This window comes from Fusarium pseudograminearum, chromosome 3 (assembly GCF_000303195.2).
Source record: "Fusarium pseudograminearum CS3096 chromosome 3, whole genome shotgun sequence".
Classification (NCBI taxonomy): Eukaryota; Fungi; Ascomycota; class Sordariomycetes; order Hypocreales; family Nectriaceae; genus Fusarium; species Fusarium pseudograminearum.
In genome coordinates this window covers 2544329-2569558 of record NC_031953.1, presented here as the reverse complement: position 1 = coordinate 2569558, position 25230 = coordinate 2544329, and the positions used below count along the sequence as shown (strand labels likewise).

At 48.8% G+C, this 25230-nt stretch overlaps 6 protein-coding genes across 6 annotated transcripts, besides 3 other annotated features; all 6 read right to left on the bottom strand.

The window, feature by feature from the left end:
- Nucleotides 1-235: 235 nt before the first annotated feature.
- Nucleotides 236-260: a microsatellite.
- A 1859-nt stretch (nucleotides 261-2119) lies between these two features.
- FPSE_05190 (uncharacterized protein) lies at nucleotides 2120-3543 on the bottom strand (the record flags this gene model as incomplete). The annotated part of the gene is made up of 2 exons (XM_009258308.1): nucleotides 2120-3256; nucleotides 3322-3543. The coding sequence occupies 2 exons, from the start codon at nucleotides 3541-3543 to the stop codon at nucleotides 2120-2122; spliced, it is 1359 nt and encodes a 452-aa protein (XP_009256583.1).
- Nucleotides 3544-5082: 1539 nt separating this feature from the next.
- Nucleotides 5083-5113: a repeat region.
- A 50-nt stretch (nucleotides 5114-5163) lies between these two features.
- FPSE_05189 (uncharacterized protein) lies at nucleotides 5164-7503 on the bottom strand (the record flags this gene model as incomplete). The annotated part of the gene is made up of 1 exon (XM_009258307.1): nucleotides 5164-7503. The coding sequence occupies one exon, from the start codon at nucleotides 7501-7503 to the stop codon at nucleotides 5164-5166; it is 2340 nt and encodes a 779-aa protein (XP_009256582.1).
- A 365-nt stretch (nucleotides 7504-7868) lies between these two features.
- Nucleotides 7869-7899: a microsatellite.
- A 2439-nt stretch (nucleotides 7900-10338) lies between these two features.
- FPSE_05188 (uncharacterized protein) lies at nucleotides 10339-12594 on the bottom strand (the record flags this gene model as incomplete). Its single annotated transcript, XM_009258306.1, has 3 exons — nucleotides 10339-11298; nucleotides 11368-12425; nucleotides 12477-12594. 3 exons carry the CDS (start codon nucleotides 12592-12594, stop codon nucleotides 10339-10341), a joined length of 2136 nt encoding a protein of 711 aa, XP_009256581.1.
- Nucleotides 12595-13683: 1089 nt separating this feature from the next.
- Nucleotides 13684-16149, bottom strand: FPSE_05187 (uncharacterized protein; the record flags this gene model as incomplete). Its single annotated transcript, XM_009258305.1, has 1 exon — nucleotides 13684-16149. The coding sequence occupies one exon, from the start codon at nucleotides 16147-16149 to the stop codon at nucleotides 13684-13686; it is 2466 nt and encodes an 821-aa protein (XP_009256580.1).
- An 888-nt stretch (nucleotides 16150-17037) lies between these two features.
- Nucleotides 17038-18918, bottom strand: FPSE_05186 (uncharacterized protein; the record flags this gene model as incomplete). The annotated part of the gene is made up of 1 exon (XM_009258304.1): nucleotides 17038-18918. One exon carries the CDS (start codon nucleotides 18916-18918, stop codon nucleotides 17038-17040), a length of 1881 nt encoding a protein of 626 aa, XP_009256579.1.
- Nucleotides 18919-22624: 3706 nt separating this feature from the next.
- On the bottom strand, nucleotides 22625-25127 carry FPSE_05185 (uncharacterized protein; the record flags this gene model as incomplete). The annotated part of the gene is made up of 3 exons (XM_009258303.1): nucleotides 22625-22682; nucleotides 22736-24645; nucleotides 24702-25127. The coding sequence occupies 3 exons, from the start codon at nucleotides 25125-25127 to the stop codon at nucleotides 22625-22627; spliced, it is 2394 nt and encodes a 797-aa protein (XP_009256578.1).
- Between the last annotated feature and the right edge of the window lie 103 nt (nucleotides 25128-25230).

Sequence of the window (25230 nt, the reverse complement as noted above, 5' to 3'; positions counted from 1 at the left end):
GGGGGGGGGGGCTGAGTAGCTCACTGGCGACTGCTATTATTGAAGCGAAGGGAAAATCAAGGGACTCTTTCTGTTTTTCTGTTGATGGGCACAACCACTCAAACGTAGGATGCAGGAATGCTATTTCATAGAAGACCAACACGACAAATCATTTATTCGTCCATTTCGGACAGGACAAGTATGGACTGCAAGTTATTGTGCCTGATTCATGCAAGAATATGGGATCATGGGCTACCACAGCATAGCATAGCATAGCATAGTAGGCAGGCCAGCAAGCGAATAAGATCTTTCAGTTTTTCTTGGTCTGGATGATTTGCCTCACTGCATCCACGTGTCAGTCCGTTCAGCGGATAGACGATATGTAACGTATAACATGGTCTGTGTGATGATGTAGATTACACTTGTTTTACTTGAGACGATGAGTGTACTTGCCTCGTGCCGCCCGTTAAAGCCAGTTCCGTGTTGAGGCTGTGCTCGGGGCTCAGGCGGTAGGTGATTGGGTCCACTATGTCCGGACCCGCCACCCCGGATACCGGGATCCACGGAGGGGCAGTAATAACCAGCATAACGAGGGGCTCACCGTAATCCCGTCGACCTTAACCCCTGAAAGACCCGTTGAGTTAATCACCATTTGACGCCATTATAGGAACGAACCGCCGGGCAAGGGTCCAGAAACAAGGTTGATTTGGCCTGTTTTGAATCGGTGTATGTCTGCGGCGTGGGACTATCTCGCGGCGATTATCCTCCGCCAATCTCATCGCCGTTTTTGTCCACAGCGGCGGCAGCAGCACATATTGTGATGTACCGCTTGTATGGAGTTCCAACTTTGCCACATCTGTTGAGGAAAAAGTACCCTGTAGCCTTGATAGGAAAGTCAGCATTGTAAATGTAACATATTCGAAAGCGTTGCCCCGCGTGGTGTTGCAATATCTGAGTGGCTACCTAGACTTGAGACTGCGTTCTTTCTATATACAAGGGGGGTATGCGTACACTTCAATAGTGTGTGTCCACGGGAGTGTTTAAAATGCAAATGGACTGATTTCTGTTTGGATAAGTGTCTGTAGTTTGAGTAGGCCATAAATAAACACATCACTATTGTCGACTTCCTTCAATACGGGTTGCTACTCGTTGTACGGAGATGCTAGAGCTCGCTAGTAGCGGCTTACGCGTGTCCTCTCGAACACAGTTAATGCGCTGTCCATGGGGTTCCAGAGAAAAGTATCCATTGGGGCGAACGATGGACGACAGACCCCACACGATAGACATGTATGTTGTTTGGACCTTGGAGCAACACGAGAGAGGCGAGTCAATAATTGGGCCTCCAAGTTGTAAAAAGTGCCAAGTTGACGCGTGTTAATGCTCTCAGCTACTAGTTGTAAGCCACTCACTGGCACAGATCGGGTTGGCCCAACGTTGCAGGCAGGAAGGAGTGTGAATAGCACAGCGCCTGTGTGGAGTAAAGATAGCGAGCGTCAAGGTGGTAGTATTATTAAGTGTGTTCGTATAGATATTGGTAAGTGATTGTACAAGAATATATGCATGTGTAAATACATGGCCCGAGAAAGATGGTGTACTGCTGCTGCAGGCGGGTTGTTTGAGGCCAGAAGGAGTGTCGCACATATAATATAGGTGAAAGACTCCATCCCATATCAGCGATGTCTGGACGTTTGTCCAAGAACCTCCTCACTTCTTGGCCCAGGAGCGACATCCATGGCTCCTCGCATCGACAAAGCAAGTCAACGCATGTATGTCGTCCAACTCGGCAACCTACCGCAACAGAACAGTTGATTAGTCCGGATAACGCGGATTCTCTCGGGACGCCGGCATGTTCGATACAAAAGCGACTGTGAGATCCAACCACTCCCATTTGAACTCCATCACCATTCGATCTAAATCATCCCCTTCCATGCTCTCAAAAGGGAGAGGTGCAATCAATTATACGCCTCCGTTTTCGTGGCCCCCCTTCGCTGTGGTCATAAATATTATGCTGATCCATTAATTCGTGTCAACCTGATCTTTGCTTTCCAATCACTTTTCCGACAGTGAAGAATCATGAACTTCTCTCTTCCGGCGTTCTGCCTCCAGCAGTCGGTGATGCCGTTTTGAGATGCCTTTGCATCTAATTCTTCATGTCTGCCGTGGTCTTGCCGTTGGCATGGCCATTTGTGCTGCCGTTGACCTTGGAAGAAGGGCTGGCAACCTCGTCATCCTCAATCTCACCGTCATCCTCATCCTCGGATCGGTCATCTTGAAGATCGTTCTGGCTGACGAATCGCCAGGCAATTCGCGCGATACAGAAGAGCCAGAAGAGGTTCAGAGCCTGAAGAGCACACAGAAGAGAGGCAGTAATGACCTGGGCGATACGGCACTTGTACTGCTGGGTTTCCCAATTCAGCTCAAAAGGTCCGACAGTCTCGAACTCAGTAAAGAGTGACCAGATGATCTTGAGGTTGAGGTAGTGGCGCAGGTAGATCCAGGCCATCATGAATACTCCAAAGTAAGGGCCTACAAGGGGAGAATCGATGTAGTTGAGTGTCTTGGATGTAGCCAGGAAGAAGTCACTGATATCATGGGTAGTGTAGACGGCCAAACCGATATAAGTGAAGTGGAAGCGATAGCTCAGGCCAATGAGTCCAAGGGTAACGATGTGATGGCCAACGAGCTCCTTGAAGTCCTTGCGAGGCTTCTCCATGCCCAGAAGAAGAACAATGGCTTGCTGGGACCAGTAGGCGGCCTGGAAAAGGTAGTAGAACTTGACAGGTGCCAGATTGGTTAGGTGGGGGAAGCCATCGTACATGCCGTAGGTGTTGAAGTACCACACAGGAGTGTGGCTCATGACCCAGAGACCAACGGGTCCAAGGACGCCGAAGTAAATAGCAGTGTAGACTTGTTCCATGAAACGAGCCTTTTTGCCACGACTGAGACCATAGTAACGGGCCAGAGGTGAAAGGAGCTCCTGCATGATGAACTCGCGGGTGAAGGACAAGACAATCGTATAGAATGAGACAAAGGCGAGATCCCAGCGACCCTTTCCGTACCGGGCTGGCGCACTCAAGTCATCTTGTGGCAGCTTGTAGGACAGGAAGATGAAGTTGTGAATAGGGTTGGATTCGGTAGGGTTGAAGGCATATCCGACGAGGAAAAGGGCGAGGAGGACGGCAGGGAGGACCCAAGTATGCTTGATCATTGTCTGTTTGGCCCGGGCGATCAAACCGCGAGCACGACGTCTTTTCGAAAGACGCTTTCGCCCATCTGACTGCATCAGAGACATGTTAGCTAAAGAACAGCAAGTGGTGAACGCCGAACAGAGCAAAGACATACAGTAGCATCGAGACTGGCACGACTGGAAGCCAATGCCGGCGCACCTGTGTCACCTCGAATCTCGCCGCCCAAAGCGCTGCTCTTACGCCGCTTTCGGGCGTTGTTGATGGCGTCCTGGGTGGCTGTGGTGTTGCTGACCGACGCCGATGAAGTTGCCTGGTGACGCTGATGCAGCTGGTCGTTTGCTGTGTTCAACAGCGGGAAAGGTTCTGAGCCCGACATTCTCGCCTATCGTATGCTACGTTTCGATGTGTAGAGATCACAAATAAGTTGTCTTGGTTTGTGGTGGTAGACGTTTGCACCCCTATTTTCGTAAACAGTAGCGCAAAGGCGGAAGGATATGTTTCAGTCGCAAAGAGGATGGAAGAAGGATAGGTCAATATATATGAAGAAAAGGAACGTGACTTTTGCGCGACTCGCGGCTCTCTTCTCCCCTATCTTGATTTTGTAATGAAGAAGGAGAGGCAGCCAGGTGACTGTGAAAAGAAGAGATGGGATGAGAAGAGCGATGAAGAGAGAATCAAGTTGCGGATTGTGCGGGATCGTCGCCCGCTGAACAAGTTGTATTAGAGGGAGATGTTAGTGGAGGGGAGATTTTTAGGTGGGTAAGCCGAGACGGGAGAGGATTCGATGATTGGCTTGGCAGGGTTGCCATTGTGCCTTCCTTCCATCTGGGTTCCATCGACAGGATGGCTTGAGCACTGTAAGTCGGTCTGGGAGACTCTTCACTTGAGGTTTTACGCAGACGCCGTTGGAATTGCTTTATATATATATAAACATTCCATGTAAAGGCTTAAGCTTACTCTTTTAAACTTTACGGTTCCTGTTTCTCTAAACGTTTTCTGAAGCAATCGCTCGTGTTGAATGCTTCTACAGGCCCCTCTAGAAAACAAGGGGATCTCCACAATGTGGGACAGGGACACTCTAGGCGTCCGCGGGCTCCAAGATTAAGATTATCCAAGCGTTTCTAGTTGATCTGACCTGGCCAGGGCCGGTCAGCTCCGACTTCAGGGGGGACATGTCACTAATTTTCTCTTAGAATTTGTTGATATGCTGTTTCAACATTAGGTCTCATATTTTCTATTCGCTTTGTAGAAAAGGTCACGTATAACGAACAAGACCGGTGTCAATAAACACGACAAGTTGGTTGTCGATACACTCCCCCCTTCCTGCCATATTTGATCATCCATCGCATTGTTTTCGCATTGATTCATGCGCACCTTTATGTGTTCCGTCATCCGAGCGTACCGAGAATCATTTGTTTTTCGCTCTGGCACATGCTCACTTCATTTGCAGCTGACATGCGCCAATACGTCATGCCGAAATCTACTTTTGACCGTCAGCAATGTAACCCTTTTACAGTCTTAATTGCATTAACCAGCCCTCACTTCAGAAAGCATCTCTTGTGTAAGTAAAGTTGAACTCATAATCTAAAACAACTAAACGGCCTGCCTGTCTTGCTCAACCGCTGCCGTCTTTGATTGTCATATAATATCATTGGATCCTATATAAGTCGCTGTCAAGTAATTCCGAGTGCAGTATACAAAGCTCTTTCAAATGGAGCATGTGCACTCGTCCAGTTCCATCAATATAACGCCATAATTCTTGCTTGACGCCTGAGCCCATGCAGTATATACAGAGCTCTGAATGTGGCCGTCATATTTGTAATTCCCTCCCATATATATACATTTGAGGAATGATGCATTCATTCCAGGGGTATCATTCATACACACCATCCCAATGCCCGTTCAAACACCAGTCTTTTTTTTTTAAAAAAAAAATTAAAAAATTTCAACAGAAAACAACGCCTCGCTCGATGCACAACTATCAGCACACAAAATTTCAGGTCGCTCGGCGGGTTCCCGGCGAATCTGAATCTTGTCTCGGGTGATCCAAAGAGGACCTATCCGATAACGAACCATCGTCAGAGTCATCGTAGAAATCGTCTTCGTTGGCCGGTCTTGGACGGACGCCCCGCCAAAGTGGTGGATTGTTAGGCGGAATAGGCCCATTCCCTGGACTGCCCGAGGATGTGCTTCGACTCCTGTCTAGATGTCCCACTTCTCCTGACGCATCCCTCGATGCGCTACTCTGACTGGTCGTGCTGTTGTTGTGGTTCGCAAAAGGATGCCTGCTTGACGATTGCGGTGATTGCCGGTCTGTGGTGTTAAGTTCCTCCTCCTCCAGAACCTGCTGCAGGGCGGCTCCTCTTCGGGGAGGAGCCGGTATGACCGTTACGGGGAGGCTCTCAGTGTTGGGAGCTGTTCGCATGCGATCTCGTAGTTTCTCGGCTTGGTTTGCTGCAAAGTCCTCTAAACGACCCTTTAGATCCCATCGGCTGGAACTGTTTGCCCGTCCTTCACGAGCGACTGCTACATTGCCGTCTGAGCGTTGAGTCACATCCGTCGACGCATCCTCGTTTGGTCGATTTAAAGTCGAGCTGGCAAAAGTAAGATTTCGCCAACCGCCTCGAGTTGGTGAATTTGGCGAATTGGCTTCTAAATCTACAGATTGCTGTGACATGGGTGGCACGACAATACTGTTTTGCAGAGAGGCAGGGGCCTGATTGGAAGAGCTGGATTCGTCGTTCAGTTGTTGGCTTGGAGGCGTGCTGCTTTGCTGACTCAAGTCAACCACACTAGGAAGTGGCATAGGATCGGGGGTTCGTGAAGTTGTCTCTGAGGGTGCCTGGTACCTTACAGCATAAACTGTGCTCGCAGCGCTGGCCGTATCTGCACGACTAATAGGTGTAGCAGCAGGTGCCGGTCGGGTCGGCCATATCACAGGCCGCAATCCTCTGGCTGTCCCTCCCTGTAAAGGTTGATCAAGTGTTTCGGCAAATGCACCATTGTTCTGGCCGCGATATCTGTTGGCAATAGAAGAGACAGTCGGCCAGCCGTTGACGGAAGTCGCAGACATCTGTGGCCGATCTCCATCGCTACCACCGCCTGAACTGCCGCCTTTTCTGCTCTTGCGATTACGGAGCCATGGGAACTCGGATGCGTTGATTTCGAGAGTATCGTCTCCGTCAAAAACTTCTCGGCCGAGAATACCATCCTTCTTCTCCTCGCGTTCCAAAGCCTCAATCCTTTCCACCCATTCCCATACAACAACACTGGCGGCTGCGGCACCAACCCATCGCACGTAATCTCCCCACCCAGTGAAATCAGGCTGAGAGATATCGAGAATGAAGAAAACAACGGGGATCAGAATCGAAATAAGAGAAATGATGGCGACGAAGCTGATGTTTTTCATAAAAGGGTGATAGAAAGAGTAACGCTTCTTCATTAGCGCAAAGTAGACAACCCAGGCGGCGTACAGCAAACCGAGGGAAAGCTGGAAGAGGTAACTGAGGGCAGGGACTGGGTGAACAAAGTTCTTGGGTCGCGCGGTTGTGTTGATGCCGTTGTCCGAGTATTTGAAACTGGTAACAGCACTGAAGACAACGTCAAGAGTGATGAGCGCGAACGCAACCCATTTGATAATGATCTTTTCTCGGTGTCTGGGAAAGAGTCGAATAAGAGTTTGGGCTTGGGCCAGCCATAAAAACGTATCGGAAACGAGTCGGATGACCTTGAGTTCCACGCTGTTCATCACTTCGTCCTGTAGTTGATGCGCATTCTGAATCCCCCACGTATACTGACTTTTAGCTACTCTGAAGGTGTCGGCCGACGCGATGGTTAGTGATATGGCGACGGTTAGAGCGGCGACTTTCTGTAGCCATGGCCGACCACCAATGGTGACGCTGTTGTTGGAGCTGTGAGTGAAAGCGGATTTTCGGCCTAGGTAAACAATTCCTCCGTCAAGGAAAGATCGGGGAGTAACGAAGAGCATGATGACCAGCATGTACGCAGTGACAGTAGTCGCGGCGAGGGCGTAACAGATTGGAAAAGTAGAGGCGTAAAAGGGATCGCGGAAGTCTGAGAACTTCGGACTGCTGTCTGACAGTTCATGCTGAGTGAGACTGCTCTCATCGCCTGAAGCAGCGTATGTCACATGGACTTCGGCTCGAGGGGAAATATCGTGAGTCGGGCATGGTATTTGGTATACCGCGGGTTCGGTCAATATCGTAGGGACGCCATCGAGTCCCAGTGTCATAACTCCACTGTCAGGTAGAAGCGTTGTCGTGCAAAGGGAAGGGGGCGCCGTTATGGTCGCGCTGATCAAGCCGGCGGCGGTCATGATTGCGGCTGGCCCGTTGTTCAGTTAGGCAGTGTAATTGAACGGCCAGCCGCGAGTTGAGTTGACGGTTTTCGCGAGTTGGAATCGGATTCAAGTTCGGGATCGCTCAAACGGTCGCCATGGGAGGCACTTTTCCGGAAGTAAGCGACACTGTGATATCGGCCGGAAACTCTTTCGCAGTAGACTCGTAATTGAATGCGGCTGAATGTGACAGTTTTCGACGGTTGCCGATTAAGAAAACGAGTGTGTTGAGGCGCGGTTCGGAGGTGATCGTGGGGGGGGAAACTGGGACGGGAGGATTCTAACGCGGGCTGGACTGGTTGGATCTAGCTTCCAATCTAATAAAAGATACTTGTGCAGTATTCGTACAGTACAGTACAGACAATACAGTACGGTTGAGAGAGAGAGTAGGGGGTACGTGACTGATTATGGCGGGCCCTTACCTCTTAACGGAAGGAGGCGGAGTCGATTCGAGTCGGGGTTTGTTTCTCTTACTGATGGCGGACGGGGATAGAACAGGAATTGATTGACAGAGAAATAAGCTGAGTGTGGTATGTATAGGATGGGATGAAGTGAGACGTGGTAGAGTTGATTAATTGTACTATGAATAAGCCTTGATGGGATAGTAGCAAAACAAAGGTAGGTCCAGACTCGACAGTGACGATGAGAGTCAATTGAAGTCTTGGCCTCGTCGCCGACTATCGATTCTCGCGTGGGAGGCCTGCAGTAGGAGCTTTCTTGGAGATCGGGCAATATGTAGTGGCGATCTGGAAGAGTCGAAGAAGTCTTTTAGATGCCAATACACACTAAGCTTTAAGCACACTTCTCTCGTATTAAGAAGAAGTAATCGCGATAGTGAAAAAGAAAGAGAAAAACAAGTTGTTTCTGATGCTTAGGCTACAGGCAAGAGAAGAAATTTGGCACGACAATTAAGCTCTTGGTCCGTTCGTTTTTGTTCGCGTCACTAGAGAGATTACAGTTGATTTACTGTGGAACAATCAGGCAGAGAGACGGAGCACAATTCTGGGGATCTCCTTGTTATGGGATGACTGGGTAAGGATTCCCGTCTTCTCCCTCTGTTTCCTCCTCTCTCTTTGTTTAGCGACGCACTGTATGATCGCGGTGTGTTGCAGTGTCAGATGCTTGAGCGGCATTTATCACTCTATAGCACAGTACAATACGTATTACCAACAGAAGACTGAGAATAGGTAAATGTATATATCGCTGTGCATTGCGCGGGCTGTCGTTAGCAATTCAATTACACTGCAATTAACAATCTGCAAAACCGTTCTCGGGTCAGCGGTTTTGGCTGCGCGCCCAGAACCAAAGGAACCTGCCACGAGCTTGTAAACTTCCGGATGGTTCAACGGCAATACCGAACCCATGGACGGGCCAAAACTGTCCGTAACTGTAGGTACTGAACACAGTGGCAGCGTAGCCTGACAGGGTTGACAAGCGACAGGGCTGGAATGGAACTGAACCTAAAGAGAGGCAGACCCCTCTCCAACCCCCAAAAAATCATCGAGGCCCTGATGAGCGCTCAATTTATCCTCTTTCGTCTGAATAGCCCCAATTTCTCAAACAATAGGGATGATCGCTAGCAGTTATCCACCCCGCTTCTTGTTAGAGAAAAATCAGGGTACTGGCGATAGCCACGGTTACAATGTGAAGTGTGAAAGTAAACATCACATCTTCGACAAGATACTGTGTATAAAAATACAATTCCAATTTCCTGTGCTCACGCTCCAAGCATCTTTTATCGTCCAAGAGATCGGATATTACTGCTTTTAGTATCTTCATGTTCACCAAAATATCCTAGGTAGCTCCACATTTGACAGCCTCAGCCGCAGACTAAAGACACACTGTGCAATCCTGGGGTTGGCAACCTCCAGTCTTTCCACAAAATTAACCTACTAGCAATACATAACAGCCCGTACAGTTGCGAATGATTGATGGATATATTACCGATCGACTGGCAATAACATAGCCTCGTGGCTAGATCTGACCCCTTCAACTTAAACTTTATGCCGAACCTTATACTGACAACAAATAACACGAATCACCCAACCTCATGCTCAGGTGAAAAGACATTACCTCACGTGGATGGATAGTGGAACCCGACTATAAAAATATGGACTTGCAAGAACTAGCCAACTTTCTATTCATCTCTCCATCAGTCCATCGAGATACCACAAAAATAAAATCGTACGTTGCTCGCAGAGCAATCCATATATGGAACTTGCAACTAGTCGAATACGTGTTTGCAGCCCCTACGTGGTGATAGATTCCCCAATAAACCTGCTTGTCACACACCGTAGCCAATTTCTCACGTCATATAACAGCATTGGCACAAATCGAATCAAGCTTTATAAAGTGCCAAGCCTGCACATGCACACGAAAATCACAAACGGCTTGGCAAAGCTTGACGTTTCCCGGAACCTGGCCTCTTAGCCTCTGCACAGCATAGCACAACCTTCTCCAGACTTGGCAAACTTGGCTCTTTTTGTTTCTTTACTTTGTCTTTGATTAACTATATTTTTATGTATAATCTATCATCATCCAATAATCTATTTTTGAAAAGCATATTAAAAAATCGAAATAGGGATTTCGACTAAACTCCTGGGTATTCGGTGTCGAGTAACCTCAATGCAACTATAATATATATGCACCCCTTCCTTTCGCGCCGGAATAACTAGTACCACCCAACGCCTTTTGTTTTCGAAAAATGCACCGGACCGTTTTCCGTCACAACTAATGCAATAAATCAACGGCCCAACTTTTCCTTTCCTTTCCTTGTCTTACTGCATGATAGCTCCGCTGGTTTTGCGCTCCATGCTACTCTTCGTCGTAGTCGCTCTCATCATGCTGGCCATCTGAATACTTCATCTCGAGTACCCACTTCTCATCAAAGTCGATGCCTCGTCGAATCTTGGTTCCAGCTTTCCTCCATACAGCACTGCCCAGGCCGATATCTGCAATGAAGAGACGCCACTCGTCATCGTGAGCAGTGTTGTTCATGTTTTGCGGGTCGTCCTCATCTGGGGGCGTCACAGCCTCGAGCAGACCTCGCTTGGGAGCTCCCATGGCAACAACGTATCGTGGCTTGACAAATAGTCGACTGCCATCAATCACTGCTACTTTTCCAGAAGTCGGGTCGATGCCCGTCGGGACATCAACTGAGAGCACAAAGGCTTCGTTGCGGTTCGCCCATTCCATCAACTCGTATACAGCAGCCTGGTCACCAGTCCGCAATTCCTCAAATGAAATAGTCAAGCCCAGCAGAGCATCGACAATAAGAGCCACTGACACGGGCGATCCTGATGATGACGCCTTGCGCAAGTGCTCAAAAAGATCAACTTTACTTAGAATCTTGCCACCAAAAGCTCGATATAGTTGAATTTGTTGTCGAAGGTCTTCAAGCAGGTCCTTTTCTCGTTCAATACCCACCAGACACACGAGCACGTTGACGTTCTTGTTTCGAAGATGACGCGCGGCAGCAATTGCTCGCATGCCTGATTTGTTGTTTCCAGCTAGGATCACCACAGCTGGGCTGCTTAATGTAGCGCTGGAGGACGGATTAGCACCAGCAAGTCCGAACCGCACCTTGATGGCAGGATCTGTCAAGGCCGTAAATGTCACCTCAGCAATGCCTCGTCCTCCATTTTCGGCCATGAGCTGCTCCGTTAGTCCAACCTCGTTTGCAGCAATGTTTTCGAGATTCAGCATCTGCAGGGCAGACACGGTTTCAAGACGCTTGTGCGAAGGGACCAGGTATAGGCCTGGCGGGTGACCTTGCTGCCTGCTGTTAGTACTGCGGGACTCTGGTCGAGAAATAGACAAGCGAGACAAGTGGCTTGCACGTACGCCAGAGTTGACGCGGGTCAGCGGAAGACCGCCAGATGTCGCAACGGCACTTGCTTTACGTGACTGTGATCTCCGCGAAGGGCCGGATTTGCTGTCAGCCCTCCGGTTGCTCTGACTGCTTCGAACATCCCGCCCCGAGAGCCTCTCTGCCCCGTTGAGCCCATCATCCGCCTCGCTATTCCACGAATATGCGTCCTTCTTGGCGGTCGGAGGCAGATCCAGTACATTTTCCGTGTAATGCAAATTCTTACCGCCAGCCGTACCAGGCTTCGGCTTCCGGTTATGAGCTACTAATCGGCTCGCATCATCAACCTGATCCTCCCTTCTCATCTGGTCAAAAATGGTGGCTTTGTCGAATTTCGCTAGGTTGTTTTCAAAGTCGAAATCACCCATCTCTTCTGTGACGTCCTCGGATGCCCAACCATTGTCAAGTGTACCCTTGCGCCCCTTGGTGCTCTTTTTCAAGAAGTGAAATGGCTGGAAGGAAGATGTGCTCTGCAAAATGGGCGTTTGCCTCCACCCCTTGCCTCGCCCACTAGCAGGCGAACCTTCCGCAGCCAGACCGTCCTCTTCCACACGCTGACCCTTCCCTTGCTTGGTTTGACGTGAGCGACGATTGGCATTCTTTTTCTTAGCAGATCGGTTGGCATGGCCCTCTGGTACATCACCGTTGCCAGTTTCCGCCAATGTTTCGCCAATGGCCAAATTATTGACCGAACTTGACAAATCGTAGTCAGGGGTAGGCCGTCCAGGTGTAGAGGCTGCAACCTTTACGGGAATGCCCGGCAATTCTGTTCTCTCACTCTCTTTCGCCAAAGCCCTTGTATCGGATCCCAAAGGTGTCGCTGGCGCTGGCGGTCGTCCCAGGCTGAGAATGGCGGGGTCAACAAAGGTAGGCTGCGCGGGTGGTTTTGTCAAAGTCGGTGCAGCGACGATAGGTTCGACAGGGGCGGGCGCATACGTTGCTGGTACTTTGTCCTTGACCTCGGATAGATCAGCAATGTTAGCTGCGGGGATTTGTATGGATGGGAACCATTGCTTGGTGTTTGCCACGAATACTGCAGCTCGAAATATTAGTGGTGTTTCTCTGCGGCGTAGTTTCAACGTACCGTTAGTCAAGGTCAAGCCGCTGCCTGCCTGCACGTCCACAACTGTTCCTGTGAACTCATTCCCTGGAGGATCTCTCAGCACCACTCGCATGTGCAATCCTATGAATTGATTTGCCATATTGAGGATTGGTCCGTAGAATTTGAATAATCGTTTAGAAGTTTTGATCGTCGGCGCGAAAGTTTGTATGGAGAAGATCGTCACTCCCTCAAGATCATGAAAGTCTTGGTTGGGCTCGAAGAAAGGGCCTCAACTGTACAGCGTCGCGTCTGCGAGTAGGTAGTGCTTCTACGGCGGATCTGTAATTGTGTTTCGTGTGTCGCAGCAAAGTTGAGGCGAGCGGCCGGTCGAGGTTATCGACCTGAAAACTGATGACGGATCGAGTTTCGAAGCGGCGGGATGGGGCAAAACGAGGGGAGGTCGACACTAAGGCTTCTTCACAACGGAGTCGTGCAGTACTCTAATAATGCAGCTTTAAAGCTCAGACTCTGCAATGTCTGAGCCGTATGCGAGGGGGGCTGTCGTGAGGGTTTCGGTCTGATTTCGGGATTGCGATCTTGTGTGATGGGGTGTTTTGTCTTGGTGGGAGAACTTCCATCTGGACATGGGGCAAGGTTGGGAAGTTCGCGTGGGAACGAAGTTGCCAACTTTCTTATCGATAAGAAGATGATGGATGGTCTGTTCGCTCGGTCTGCGTCACAGTTTGCAACCACCCTTGAGCTAAAAGTGCAAAGTGCACTGGCTGGATTTGACATTTACGATCGATGTCTTGGATTGGCTAATGTACCTGTGGCTGGTAAAGAACGTACGTAGCACAGAACCCTGAGCGAGTGGTAATTAAACATGCATACACTCTGTGTGGGAGAAGCACCTGCCGTAGTTCTGCCATTCTATTTTGAACAAGAGCTGTAGCCGAGGCTTTCAATAACATCATCACATAAAAACATCAACGGGGTGGCATGTAAGTTTTGGAGTTAAGTAGTTATTCGTCATTTGGTATTATCATAAGTCGCAGCGTCTAAGTATAAATAAGGAACAGCCTGACATCTACTAATCCTTGCCAGGTTCATCCCAACCAAATCGACCCTCGTGCAATCCCTGCCTTTATCTCTATAACAAGCTGCGCCCCGACTGCCACTCTTGTATCATACAAATGCACTCATGTGCAGTAAACGGTTATCATGTGAACAGAACTCGGATATGACTAGTTCAGTTGCCATACGCAGCAGCCATCGCCTCCTCTTCATCGTCTAGATCCACCACCTGCGGCGCTGGTTTCTTGGGCGCTAGTGCCCTTGAAGGCGCGGACCCAATGCGATTGGATACGAAGCTGGTGATAGATTGGGCTTTCGGCTTGCCGAGCGCTTCTTCTGCACTGTAGAGTTTGTTGTAAAAATCTATGACCCGAGGATGGGCCATGACCTTGGCCTTTTGGAAGCCCAAAACTTGCAGACCGTCCTGAGTAGTGGCTCGACTGAGAGCAACGTAGGCCTGACCTTTCTCGAATACGCGTCCCAAGTTGACCTTTACTCGCTCCAGGGTTTGGCCTTGGGCTTTGTGAATGGAAAGTGCCCAGGCCAGGATCAGAGGGAGTTGGGCGCGTTTGGCTTGAACCTCGCCGTTAGGCAATTCGACTTTCCATTCTTCGGGCTGGCAGAGAATCACACGCGATGTGCCGTCTCCTGCCATGAACTGGACCACGGGGTATTTATCGCTCGCACTTGACTCCGATTCATGTTGAAATGACTTGAGTAGCTTCTTTCTGGCTTTAGCTGTTTGGTCATCCTCGTCGTACTCATCCGGTGGGGACATGTCAAACGTCTTCTCATCCGAGAAGCCGATGACTTTACCCAGGGATCCGTTGACTAGTGATTCATCAAGGTTCTTGATCAACATGACTTGAGCGTTCACCTTCAGAACAATAGACTTGGGCGCCATCATGTTCGCCAGCAATTTGTCTCGAACTTCTTCTTTGCCAGTATCTTGAGCATCATACCGTCGAGGTTTGCCAGGAAGATCTCGGAGGCGTCTTTCATTTGAATATTCAACCTCGCTTCGGGTCGAGAACAGCTCGGAGGTATCTAAGCCGTCATTGAATTGAAGTGGTCGTTCCAGGCTTTTGAAAGCCCGAACAGTATCCTCAGTGATTCGACCAAGCCGCATCTCGTTGAGCATGTTGGCAAATACGGGATCTCTCTGACGGAAAACCTGGGTAAGTCCAATTGTGTGATCTATCGAGGTGGTCCAGGTAGATGCATCAAAAGCAAATTTGGTCTCCTTCTTGGCTCCATGATCTGGTACAGGTGGAAGCTGAAAGAAGTCACCAGTGATAATGAGCTGGATGCCGCCCCAGGGCCTTCCATTGTTGCGAATTGTTCTTCCAATTTGTGATAGCTTGTCAAACAGGTCGCCGTCAACCATAGAGATTTCATCGAGGACAAGGCATTTGGTCTTGAGCCAACGATTTTTCGCCTTTTGATTTCGTCGAATCTTCTTGATCAATGTTGGAGCGTCCTCTTTGCCAAGGCCAATGCCAGAGAAGCTGTGCAGAGTGATGCCTCCGATATTGCACGCGGCAAGTCCAGTGGAAGCTGTGACCGCAACACGTTCAGGATCTTTTGCATATTTGGCCTTCAACTCTTTGATGATGGCTCGCATCAAGACAGACTTGCCTGTTCCGGCTGCACCAGTGAAGAAAACACTCTGGTTCTTGTTTACAACCAGATCCAAGACATGTCTTTGCTCTTCGCTCAAAGTCACAGCAAAGTTGGGTTTGGAATTAGATGTTGTAACTTCTTGAATCTCACCCATAGACAAATCTGTGTTGGCTGTAGGTTGATCTTGCTGGCGCTGGTTTCTGAACTGCTTCTTCTGTTCCTTGACGGCGCTAGCAGTGGGGTTCAGGAAGTCTTTTCGCTTGTTGTTGGGTGTTTGAATGACTGAAGCATAGTTATCATCCTCGTCTTCAGGCTCTTCCTGTTTGAAGCTTTGAGGCAGTACACGCTTCTTGGCCTTTTTATGTGCTGGGACACCAATGTCGTGATGGTCGCCAGATGAATCACGCTTCATTGAGATGTTGGCCATTGTTGAAGCCGCGGATGTGTTTCGTGCAGGTGGCAGGAAGTGTGAAGGGGGTGACGAGGACCAAGGAATAGTCCTGTCTGTCTGCGTCGATGTTGGTGGTGGAGGTGGCATTCTTTCGTTGGGAACACTTTTGGTGGGAGTGCTAGCAGCTGGGGGAAGAGGTGGTAGAGCTGACGGAGCTTTGAAATCAAGATCCAAGTCGTCGTCGTCACTAAAGTCACTTTCGTTAAAGAAGACAGCAGATTGTGCTTTGGTTTGAGATTCAGGACCCGTAAGGTCGACAACGTCTGGTCGTTCACTGAACGAATTCGACCCTCCACAGAGTGTAGCCAGCGATCCCCTACCAAGGCCAGCTGGGGTTCTCTTGTTGTTTGAGGCTTGGTTCATGTTGGAAGATCGATTCTCGAGGGGTTTGGAGAAGGGTGGCATCGTCCTCGCCGACACAGCAGGGGCGTCTGGCTTCTTTAGTTGTTGTCTGATATCGGCATTGTGTGATGGGCTACTGGAAGGAAGGAAAGGCCCGCCTTTCGCCTGGCTCTTCTGGGGAGGAGGAGCGTTGGCCTCGTACTTGCTGCTTGCCCGTTGCAACATTGTCTCGAAATCTGGTGAATAAACCGGACCGCCTGAGTGCACCTGAACCCGCTGCTGCAACTGCAATTTCAGTGACAGCTGTTGTTGCAAAGCTCGTCGAAGAAGAATTGCCCGTGTCGGCGAGGAGCGAAAGGCGAGGCTGTTGATGCCTGCCCTCATAAACGGTCGTTGGGTGGCGATGGTGGGAAGGTAGGAAGGAATGGAAATTTAGAATCGACAGGAAGGAGGAGTTGAGAAATTAGAAGAAGAAAAAAACCGTTAGGAAGTTGTAAACAATTGACTCGAGTTCAATTAGACGAAGACAAAACCATCAGCGACTACCCCACGACCCTGGCATGTTTAGAGGCAGGCACGGATACCCATGTACTGGCTGACTGTTTTAATACAGAACGCGTCTAGGAGTAGCGAGAGCAAGTCAAGTACCACCACAGATGAAGTTTCACTCAACAGTGCGCCCGCTCTGACGCGCTCAAGTCGCGACCCCTCCCACTGCCGATGACACTTGGTCACGTGTTGTTAATTGCTTTTTGGAGTATACCTAGGCAAGGTATCTATGATGTGAGGACTGTGCTCCAACCCTTGGGACACAGCTATAAAGTCAATATCATTCATTATATTCGTCGTTATAATCATTTCTTGAATGAGTGGTACATAAAGAATCATTAACTGAGCACCGCGTAAGAACCTTGGACCTGCACCGCAATCTAAACAAGTATTATAGGAGACTCATCGTCAATCTAAAAGAGATACGAGCTTGCAACCTAAACAAGTGATGAGATATCCAAGCTTGTTCAAGAAAGGAGACCAAACAAATTAATTCGAGCCAAGACGAAACAAAGTCCTTTACTCTTAATATCAGCATTCTTTTTATCCTCCCTAGTTGCCATGTTATCCATGATACCGATATGAACGGCGTGCTTCTCTTTGATGCATGTAGTCTCGAGCTTGCTGATCACTCCATCGAGAATCTGATTCCGCATACTTGTCGCCGTCTTCTCTTCGATCATCTCGTCTCTCCCTGAACTCACGTCGCCGTTGAGCATCTTCCTCAAGATACTTGAAGCGGTCATTGTCTCTTGGGATGTTACGGTCATGGTAAGAGTCGCTCAATCGTGCCCGCTCCAGTGGTCTCTCGCCACTGTTGTATTTGTCGTTGGAGGTGTCACGTCGAGGTGCAAGGCCGGGTACATGACGGACGCTGTGTCTTGGTACTTGGATGATACGTGGTGGCTCTACTCTCCGTGACTCTTCTGTCCGTGATCGGGAGTGGTATTTTCCCCTTGGCGAGCGACTTTCTTCTCGGTAAAGGTACCTGTCTGGGGAGTTAAACCGCACACGTTGTCGTTGCGACGGATTATCACGTCCTTCGGCTTCGCGGGTATCTTGGATGATCACGTTTCCGTGGTGGTCTGGATGAGTGCGTTTGGGACTTCGTCCTCGGCCACGCTGCCCCAAGCTTTGATCTGAGCTGATAGATGATGGTGTTGTGCCTTCACTTTCATCTTCCGACCAGCCATCATCAGACGACGAGGAACTCTGGTCTGAGACATGATAAACCTTGATGGTATCCTTGACATTTGGCTTCGACTCTGTCATGACCACTTTTGGTGCAGTCGGCTGTTTACTTGTGCCAGTGGCTCCTTTCGGTGCGCCTGGGCCTGCTGTTGGCATTGCTGGTGGAGCTTTTGGTACTGACAGAGGCCCTGGAACCTGAGGAGGGCGAAGTGGAAGTTGAATTGGTGGCAGCTTCGGTGGTTGCCCAACAGAGACCTGCCCCTGTGCTCGTCCTGTGGGGTTCATAGTTTGAGGGATTGCTACGTTATGTCTCGCTGACGCCATGCCATCCTGCTTTGACATGTTGAAGGTGCCTTGATAAGGTAGCTGTGCTTGGGAGACTTGAGAGACTTGGGAGACTTGAGGTGTAATAGCCTGTTGTGTGATGATAGGTTTGGGCTGGCTTCTTAGCCTTGGATCAGCCACCAGGGGTGCCTTTCCGTGGGCACTTGAAGGAAAAGGACGAGTGAAACTCGAAGTGACAGGAGACAAAGCCTCCGCACTTTTCTGGGCAGTCTGCGAATGTTGGGTTTGCTTCGACTGTTTTGGGGGCATGTTGGTATGAGGTCTGGAGCCATGTCGATCAGTAGCAGGCGTGCTCACAAAGTATGCAACAACTGCTACTCTCTCCAACTTGGGGAACTTGTTTCTCTTTGAGTGGCCTCTATGTCTTTTAGAGCTCCGCTCACTTCTGTCATCTCGTCGGCGATCGTCTGCCGCCCGCCATTCAGATTCAAGCTGAGCCAGTTTGTAGTAGAACCGAACATCACGGTCTCCCCTGGTCAGATCAGCTTGAGCCTTGTTGATTTGATTCTGAATGTCTTCATTCTTTTCCTGCTTCTTTTTCGTGACGGAACTTGTGTTCTTCTGAAGCCAATCAATTCTGTCTCGAATCACAGATTGAGACATGGGTTTTTCAGAGATGATGGTATCCTCCCAGGAGGAACCACTGGATGCCTTTTCAAGGCGGAGAGCCCTGTATCTTTGAGGGCTTCTGCTTTGGGAAATTTGAATTTCTGGGGAACCATGCAGGTCCGTAGGGGGGAGTGGGGGATGGTGGTAGGGTTGTGTGTTGACAGACATATATGCCGGAGGCCCTGCAAAGACGCCGTTGCTCTGAGGCATGGACCTTACAGGCCATGAGGCTTGAAGCTGCTGATGCATTTGTGGTGGGATCTCACGAGGCATAGCCCCGACGGGATGAAGATTAGCCATAGTGTGATTGGCCTTGAGATGGTGATTTGCAAATTCCAGTATGGGATTGAAACCACGGAGAAGGGGAAGATAGGGCTCTGATATATATGACTGGCAATGGATAGCTTGAACAGGTGCAACTCTGGGGCAACCGAAGGGTTCTGGTTCTACCACTTGTGCGATAGAAAAGTGAGGCTGCCGAGATGGTAAAGGGTGCGTCCTATTAAAAGGAGGGAGGTCGAATGTGAGCTTGAAGGTTAAGAAGGGGCACAGCCGTGCTGAGACAAGTGTGCCAAGCTAGTAGTTGAGCAAGCGTATTGCACTTGTTGATATGCGGACTGGAAAAGTTATCTTGAAGAGTTGGATGGTGGATGGTGTCTATGTCTGTTGATGAGACCTAGTGGGCGATTCGAGGTCTATTTGAACCCGAAGAGACATTGTACGTAGATACGTGTCAACTTGGGAGTTCCGACACTGCGCGGCAATGATGAATTCATTTGATTGCGAAATTCAGTCCTGTACGACGGAAGGAAAGTCTGGAGTATGGCCAGTCCAAGTCGCGAACCATATCGTGGCCACATTCTGATGGACTGAAGTGGTTCGCCCGCATACCTCCATTACAACCATCCACTTACTGCAGTCCAGCTACATTCAATATTGTACCGTGGTTATGATTAAGCTAAGCCATAATAATCAGCCGAGACGGTCTAGGATGTTCGGTATATGGTTGAGTCGCCCGCCTTTTCTTTGTTTAGACATGGTACAACTTCAAGTATCGCCTGGTTGATGCGGCTAGACTGCTGGCTTGCATTGTCATGTCGGCAAAGCCCACGGCTCAAATCAGGCCTTCTCGAACGAGACTCCATACCGTGCTACCGCATCTTGTCTCAATACGGCCACCGAACGATGCGGCACGTTGCCGAGAGGCTGACTCAAGCCGACCTGTGACTTGGCACCGACAGTCTATTCTTCCCAGCGCGCGCCGAGACATGCAAGCAAGGCGATCGCCGTTTCCAGGATATGCTGATCTCCCGACACCTCATCAAATATAGGTACCGACCATCCTATTGCGAACCTCCAAGTTCACAAGGAGTGTTACTCCGCGCTCGGTGAGTGAGGTATTCGCGGCCAACGGACGATGATCTGGAGATCTTAACGCTGCGTAACAGTTATCAAGGCGTTAGAGGACCCTGCATTGATTTCTTCGGAAGGATAGTTAAATCAGATAATTGCCTCAGATACACCAAGGCTCTGACTCGAGATATCTACGAACATGTTGGGCCTTAACGTTCGTTGATGAGATATACCTGGGGCTGCATTGTACTACTGCTTGGTGCAAAGAACATAACACAGCATGTTGCCACAATCGAGAAATGTATCGTGGAATCAGTTTATTGCTGTGGTTCTACAAGTACAGTACCAGGGCGAAGGGCGGGCAAAGGCTGACTGAAGAACAGGGTCAAGGTTGGACATATCGAGGAATCTTTGTGTCAAGGATCTTGTAACTGAGACTAGCTAGGAGCTTCTTGGTTGGTCCGACGGATATTTTGAATCTTTACGGGAAAGTCGGGTATGCAAGCAATTGTCGTAAGCTGGATGATGCATGTCTAGGAAGAGAAACAGTCCTAGCACGTCAGTTGTAGAGTACGCAAATTCCACCTCTGTTCCAATTGGTACATTTCCTGGATATCAGGAATGATACCGCATGAAATGCATTTTCGGTGAAGTAATTGCTTACCACTTTAATGTCTAGTGACGACTGTCGTATCGTTGAAAGCAAAGTGCAAATGGTGGCAAGTTACAACCCTTCCTTGTCCGCTGGTGTTTTATGCACGATGATACTAGTGTCAGCTGCTCTGTTGCCCGAATACGCTAAAGCATAATCAAAGATGCAAAGTGCAAACGATGTCAAACATAGGAATATGCGATGCATATAGAATGTAGGTGGAGTGACCTATCCTATACGTGGTTTTGCGGCGTAGGTTCATGCTGGTGGATGGCTTACAAGGCTTCTCATACGTCGAGACTAGAATACGACCAATGCCATATCAAAACGAGGCGAAAGTGAAGAAAAAAAGGTCAAGTGCCGTTTTGTTTCACTTTGTTTCATCTAAGAGGATGTTCGACTAGAAGCTCTAGTCTGAATATCAAGTTCTTGTCTGGCGCACAGCAACACGCTTTGCTATATTCGACTCTCCGGTACAACGTCTAACCACCTCGTGGCCGTGTGACCTGTCAAGCATCCTCGAGTATAGAGTCCGATGGGCGGTACAGAATAGCGATTGTGATGAGGCAACTAGCCGTTGTCAAAACTGAGGTTACACCATGAATATGTATGGGAGGGCAAATTCAAGGCAGCCCCAGTGCACTGCACTTTGACACACCCTCGACTTGATCTAGCCTAACTATGGTCGGGCGACCGAAACTTCTGCCTCAAGGTTGCCTTGTGAGGGGGTCTTTTGTTTCCGGGAATCTCGCCCTCCTTTTCGTTTTGCTGATGTAACAGAAAAGCCGAGATACTTCCTATAAGTCGATTCTGTTTTGTTTTCTGCGAACCTACGTGGGCGACGTTTTGTGGCAGTCTATTTTGATACTACGGCCTCAGAACACGTAAACTGAGTCCATAGCTCAACCATTGCAACGTATTCACCCATTCCACCATTTCAAGTATTCTGGCCTCCTTGGATTCAATTTTTTTTTTTTTTTTAGCTCTAGACTTTCATGTAAGTGTTGGCTAAATCCTGCTACGAACTATGTGGCACCCCCTCGAGTGGTTTGCCTTGTCGTTGCCTCGTTGTTCTGAACTGGTCGAGTCCAAATCTGCTAATCCAACTGGGTACACCATCATGTCCTTCCTTCTTATCTTACAAGTCCGTTGTATACTTGCTTTGATTCAGCTTTGCGGGCATGTCAGTTTTCGCTTGATCACGACTGTCGCCGTGTAAGTTATCCCTCCACCATGCATTTCATTGCCGTGTCATGAGCAACCCATATCGTTGACCAATTTTTGGAATATAGATTATATTTTTATGTAGATTATTCGGTCCTGTTGATAACAATAACTGCGCATGTCGAGATGATAACAACAATAAAACAGTAGGTTGATCCTAGTAAAACTGAATGCTTCGACAGCTACCCTGGATGCAAAGCAAACTGCGGCGATTTTTACCAGCCTGGTTTCAACTGTGTGATTTATTCCTTAGTATAAATTATAAATGCAATTCAAACTAATCATATTAATTGATAAGTTTGATATTAATGGTTAGTTGGCTGTGCAACCTTATGTTGAAATAGTTTTTAAAAGACCTAAGGTAGTATCCATGATATCTCAGCCGTCTAAGCATCCATGCTCATCAATAGAACCATGATTATCATCAATCAGCAGCCTTTTTTCAGACTCAGTATTCCCTGGTTATATACTGCAACATATCTTTAATCTTTCAGCGACGTATCTAAATCAACTTGCCTTGTCCCTTATAGGGATTTGCTTCGCTTCCCTGTTCCCAGATGCTCGATCCCCATGCCTGTTATTATTGCCGTCTGCATACTCATATCTCTTCACAGATCGAATGAGTACTTCATTGATTATTGCCGTCTGCTTCAAGATCTATTCTCATGGTTTAAAATTTATTCATGTATATTTTCAAGACCAGGTAAGGCTCCAGTATCTTTGGCCTTTCTCTCTTTGAGCTATTACTCTATGCCATTAACCATAACCACCAAAGTCTTAAGCTAGGTACACATATGCATTGCCCTCTCGCTCGATGTAATCCTTCTCGATAAGACTGGGTGTAGCGTTAGTCGTTGAACAAAGACAACAATACACTGTGTCACATACCTTTCGATCTCCTTCTTGATTGCTGACGTGTCAATGCTGCCTCTCTTTTTGGTCAAGTTGATCACTTCTGCCACTAGATCTGAATGGCCCATGCTCTTTCGACTCTTCATTATTCGTACAATGGCAGCCTGAGTTTCGAATCGTCGGTCCTGTACGATCCTTTCATGCGTTGCCTTGTTCTCCTCCTTAGTCTCCTTGAGTTGGATCTGGTTGATCTTGACTCGGTACTTGGGATCTGTGAAAGTCTTGTTGAATGTAAAAGTGTCCGTGGGCTTGACATCACGGCCCTTGGGGTGCTTGGTCAGCACTCTCGCCTTACCACATGCAAGCGACTGAAGAGTGCGGTTAAGATCACCGCCTTGAAGACCGGTTCCTGTAGCGATCTGCTCATAGGCTAGGAAGCCGCCATCGGGTACGTTGTTGAACATCATAAGAACAACAGCCTGGTAAGCCGACACGAGGAGTTCTTTGGGAGCCTTGGCAAAACGGGCATTGACAGAACAATGAGCCAAAGAATGCTTCCATGTCAACACACGGCCTGTGTGCTTATTCTTGTAGTACTTATCAAACCTCTCAATCTGTGTAGCAACCTCGTCAGGCAGATTGAGACGAACGTCGGGATATGTTGGCCAAGCAGCAGCCGAAAGGATCATGACTGACAGGTCCAGAGGAGCCTTTCGCTCAACACTACCTTGGCACCATTGCTTATAAGACTCCATTTCATCCTTACCCAACTCTTGATCCTTAAACATTTGCTCCAAGTTTTGCGTAAAGTTGGCACCACACTCTCCTCTAAGCTTGGTAAGCATGTTCCGCTCGGCATCCTGGCTTGCGCTTCGACCCATAAGCAATCTCCGGGCTAGATCTTTCTTGTAAAAGGCTTCAAATGCATCCTTGCCCTCGATAAATCGAAAAAGTTCGAGTGCTTGGTCAAGTTGTCTGTCAAGTTCGGCATCCTCATCGCCAGTGCTGGCCTGACCTTCTTTCTGTGCAGTTTCACGATCCTTTAAATCGGACAAGAGCTCCTTGGGTAGTGATTTCAGACCACCTCTCAAGAGCATATCGATGTACTTGGCAATCATCTCGCCGATCTTTGATGTTCCTGTTTCCCAACATGATGCAACCTTTCTATCGTTCATGAACTTGCCAAATGATTCTCTCATGGCCCAGAGGAAGTCCTCATCTTTGTTGAAAGCGTCTCGGATCATGAGGTCGAGCGAGCGTCGCAACTCCAACAGGCGCAGAACCATTTCATCGCCCTTTTCCTTATCGCTGACGATGGCTGCTCCTGCTGTTCTGATGTACTCACCCCACGGAACTTTCATTTTCTTCTGAATACCCGATAGTCGAAGCAAGTCGTACAAAGCCTTCATTGACTCGACTTCTCTATCGGCCAACAGCTTTCCTAGACTACCACCATTCAAGAGCTTCTCGGAATAATTGCCAATAAGCAGCGAATGGGCAGAATCCATAAGTTGCTTCTCCGTGGTGCTGTCGAGGTTGAACTGAATGCATCGATAGTCTTCTTTTTTTAAAAGCTTCTCGCAAACCAGGATATAGTCTTTGAGGCTGGAGGTGCTCCAAGCCTCGCCAAATTCCTTGAAGTACCTTTGGGATTGCTCCAAGAAGAAGGGCTCAAAGTGTTTGACATAGACACCCAAAACGTATAACATCATGATGGAGTCTTTGAGTAATGTTGGCTCAGTTTGACCGCCACCCCTTCGGTCATTTTCGATCAATTCGCATATGCCCGCGACAAGCTTCGCACCCACAGGGCTCTTGTATGAATGCGCCTGGGATGAAAATGCCATTTTTCGGAACTGACCAATAGCCATATCGTTTATTGATGGGTAGTTTTCTCGCAACAGATATGTCCGGTCAAGAAAGCTAAACGTGGATCGAATCAATATCTGAGCAGCAATTGATTAGCGTCTTGAAGTAGCACAGGCACACGAGACATAGGTACCGTTTGCTTATTCCAGGTCTTCCATTCTTCCAGAGTAATCTTTAACGTGTCGAGGTTCGAAGCCCGTCCGTTCTTCTGGATCTTTGGCAGGATAGTGCGCTGCAGATGTGTGTCGACTCTTTCATTGAGCATTTGGTAAACCTTAGCCGGATCCCCCTTCCGACAAACATCCTCAACACCTCTGTAAAGCCTCTCGAGAGGAATATCAGGCGTCCTCCCTGCAAAGATTGATTCCAAAGCACTGTCAAGCTCCTTCTCTGTCCGTTTGTAGTACTCTGCTACCTGGCTGTCTCGATTTGTCGGAGCTCGCAGATTTTTGATCACCAATTTCTTGGCACCAGCATAGGGCTTGAAGGCAGAGGGCTGCTGCGTCAAGTCGATAGTCTCGGTTTCGGGCAGCTTGCCCCGCGCTTTGGCGGTAGCCATGTCGAAGCGCGCTCGCTTAGAAGTCGTTGCAAAGGGTGATGATGCTGAGGATGACGAGTCTAAGCGCGGCCTGCGCCGGGAGGGAGAAGTCGATTCTGACGCC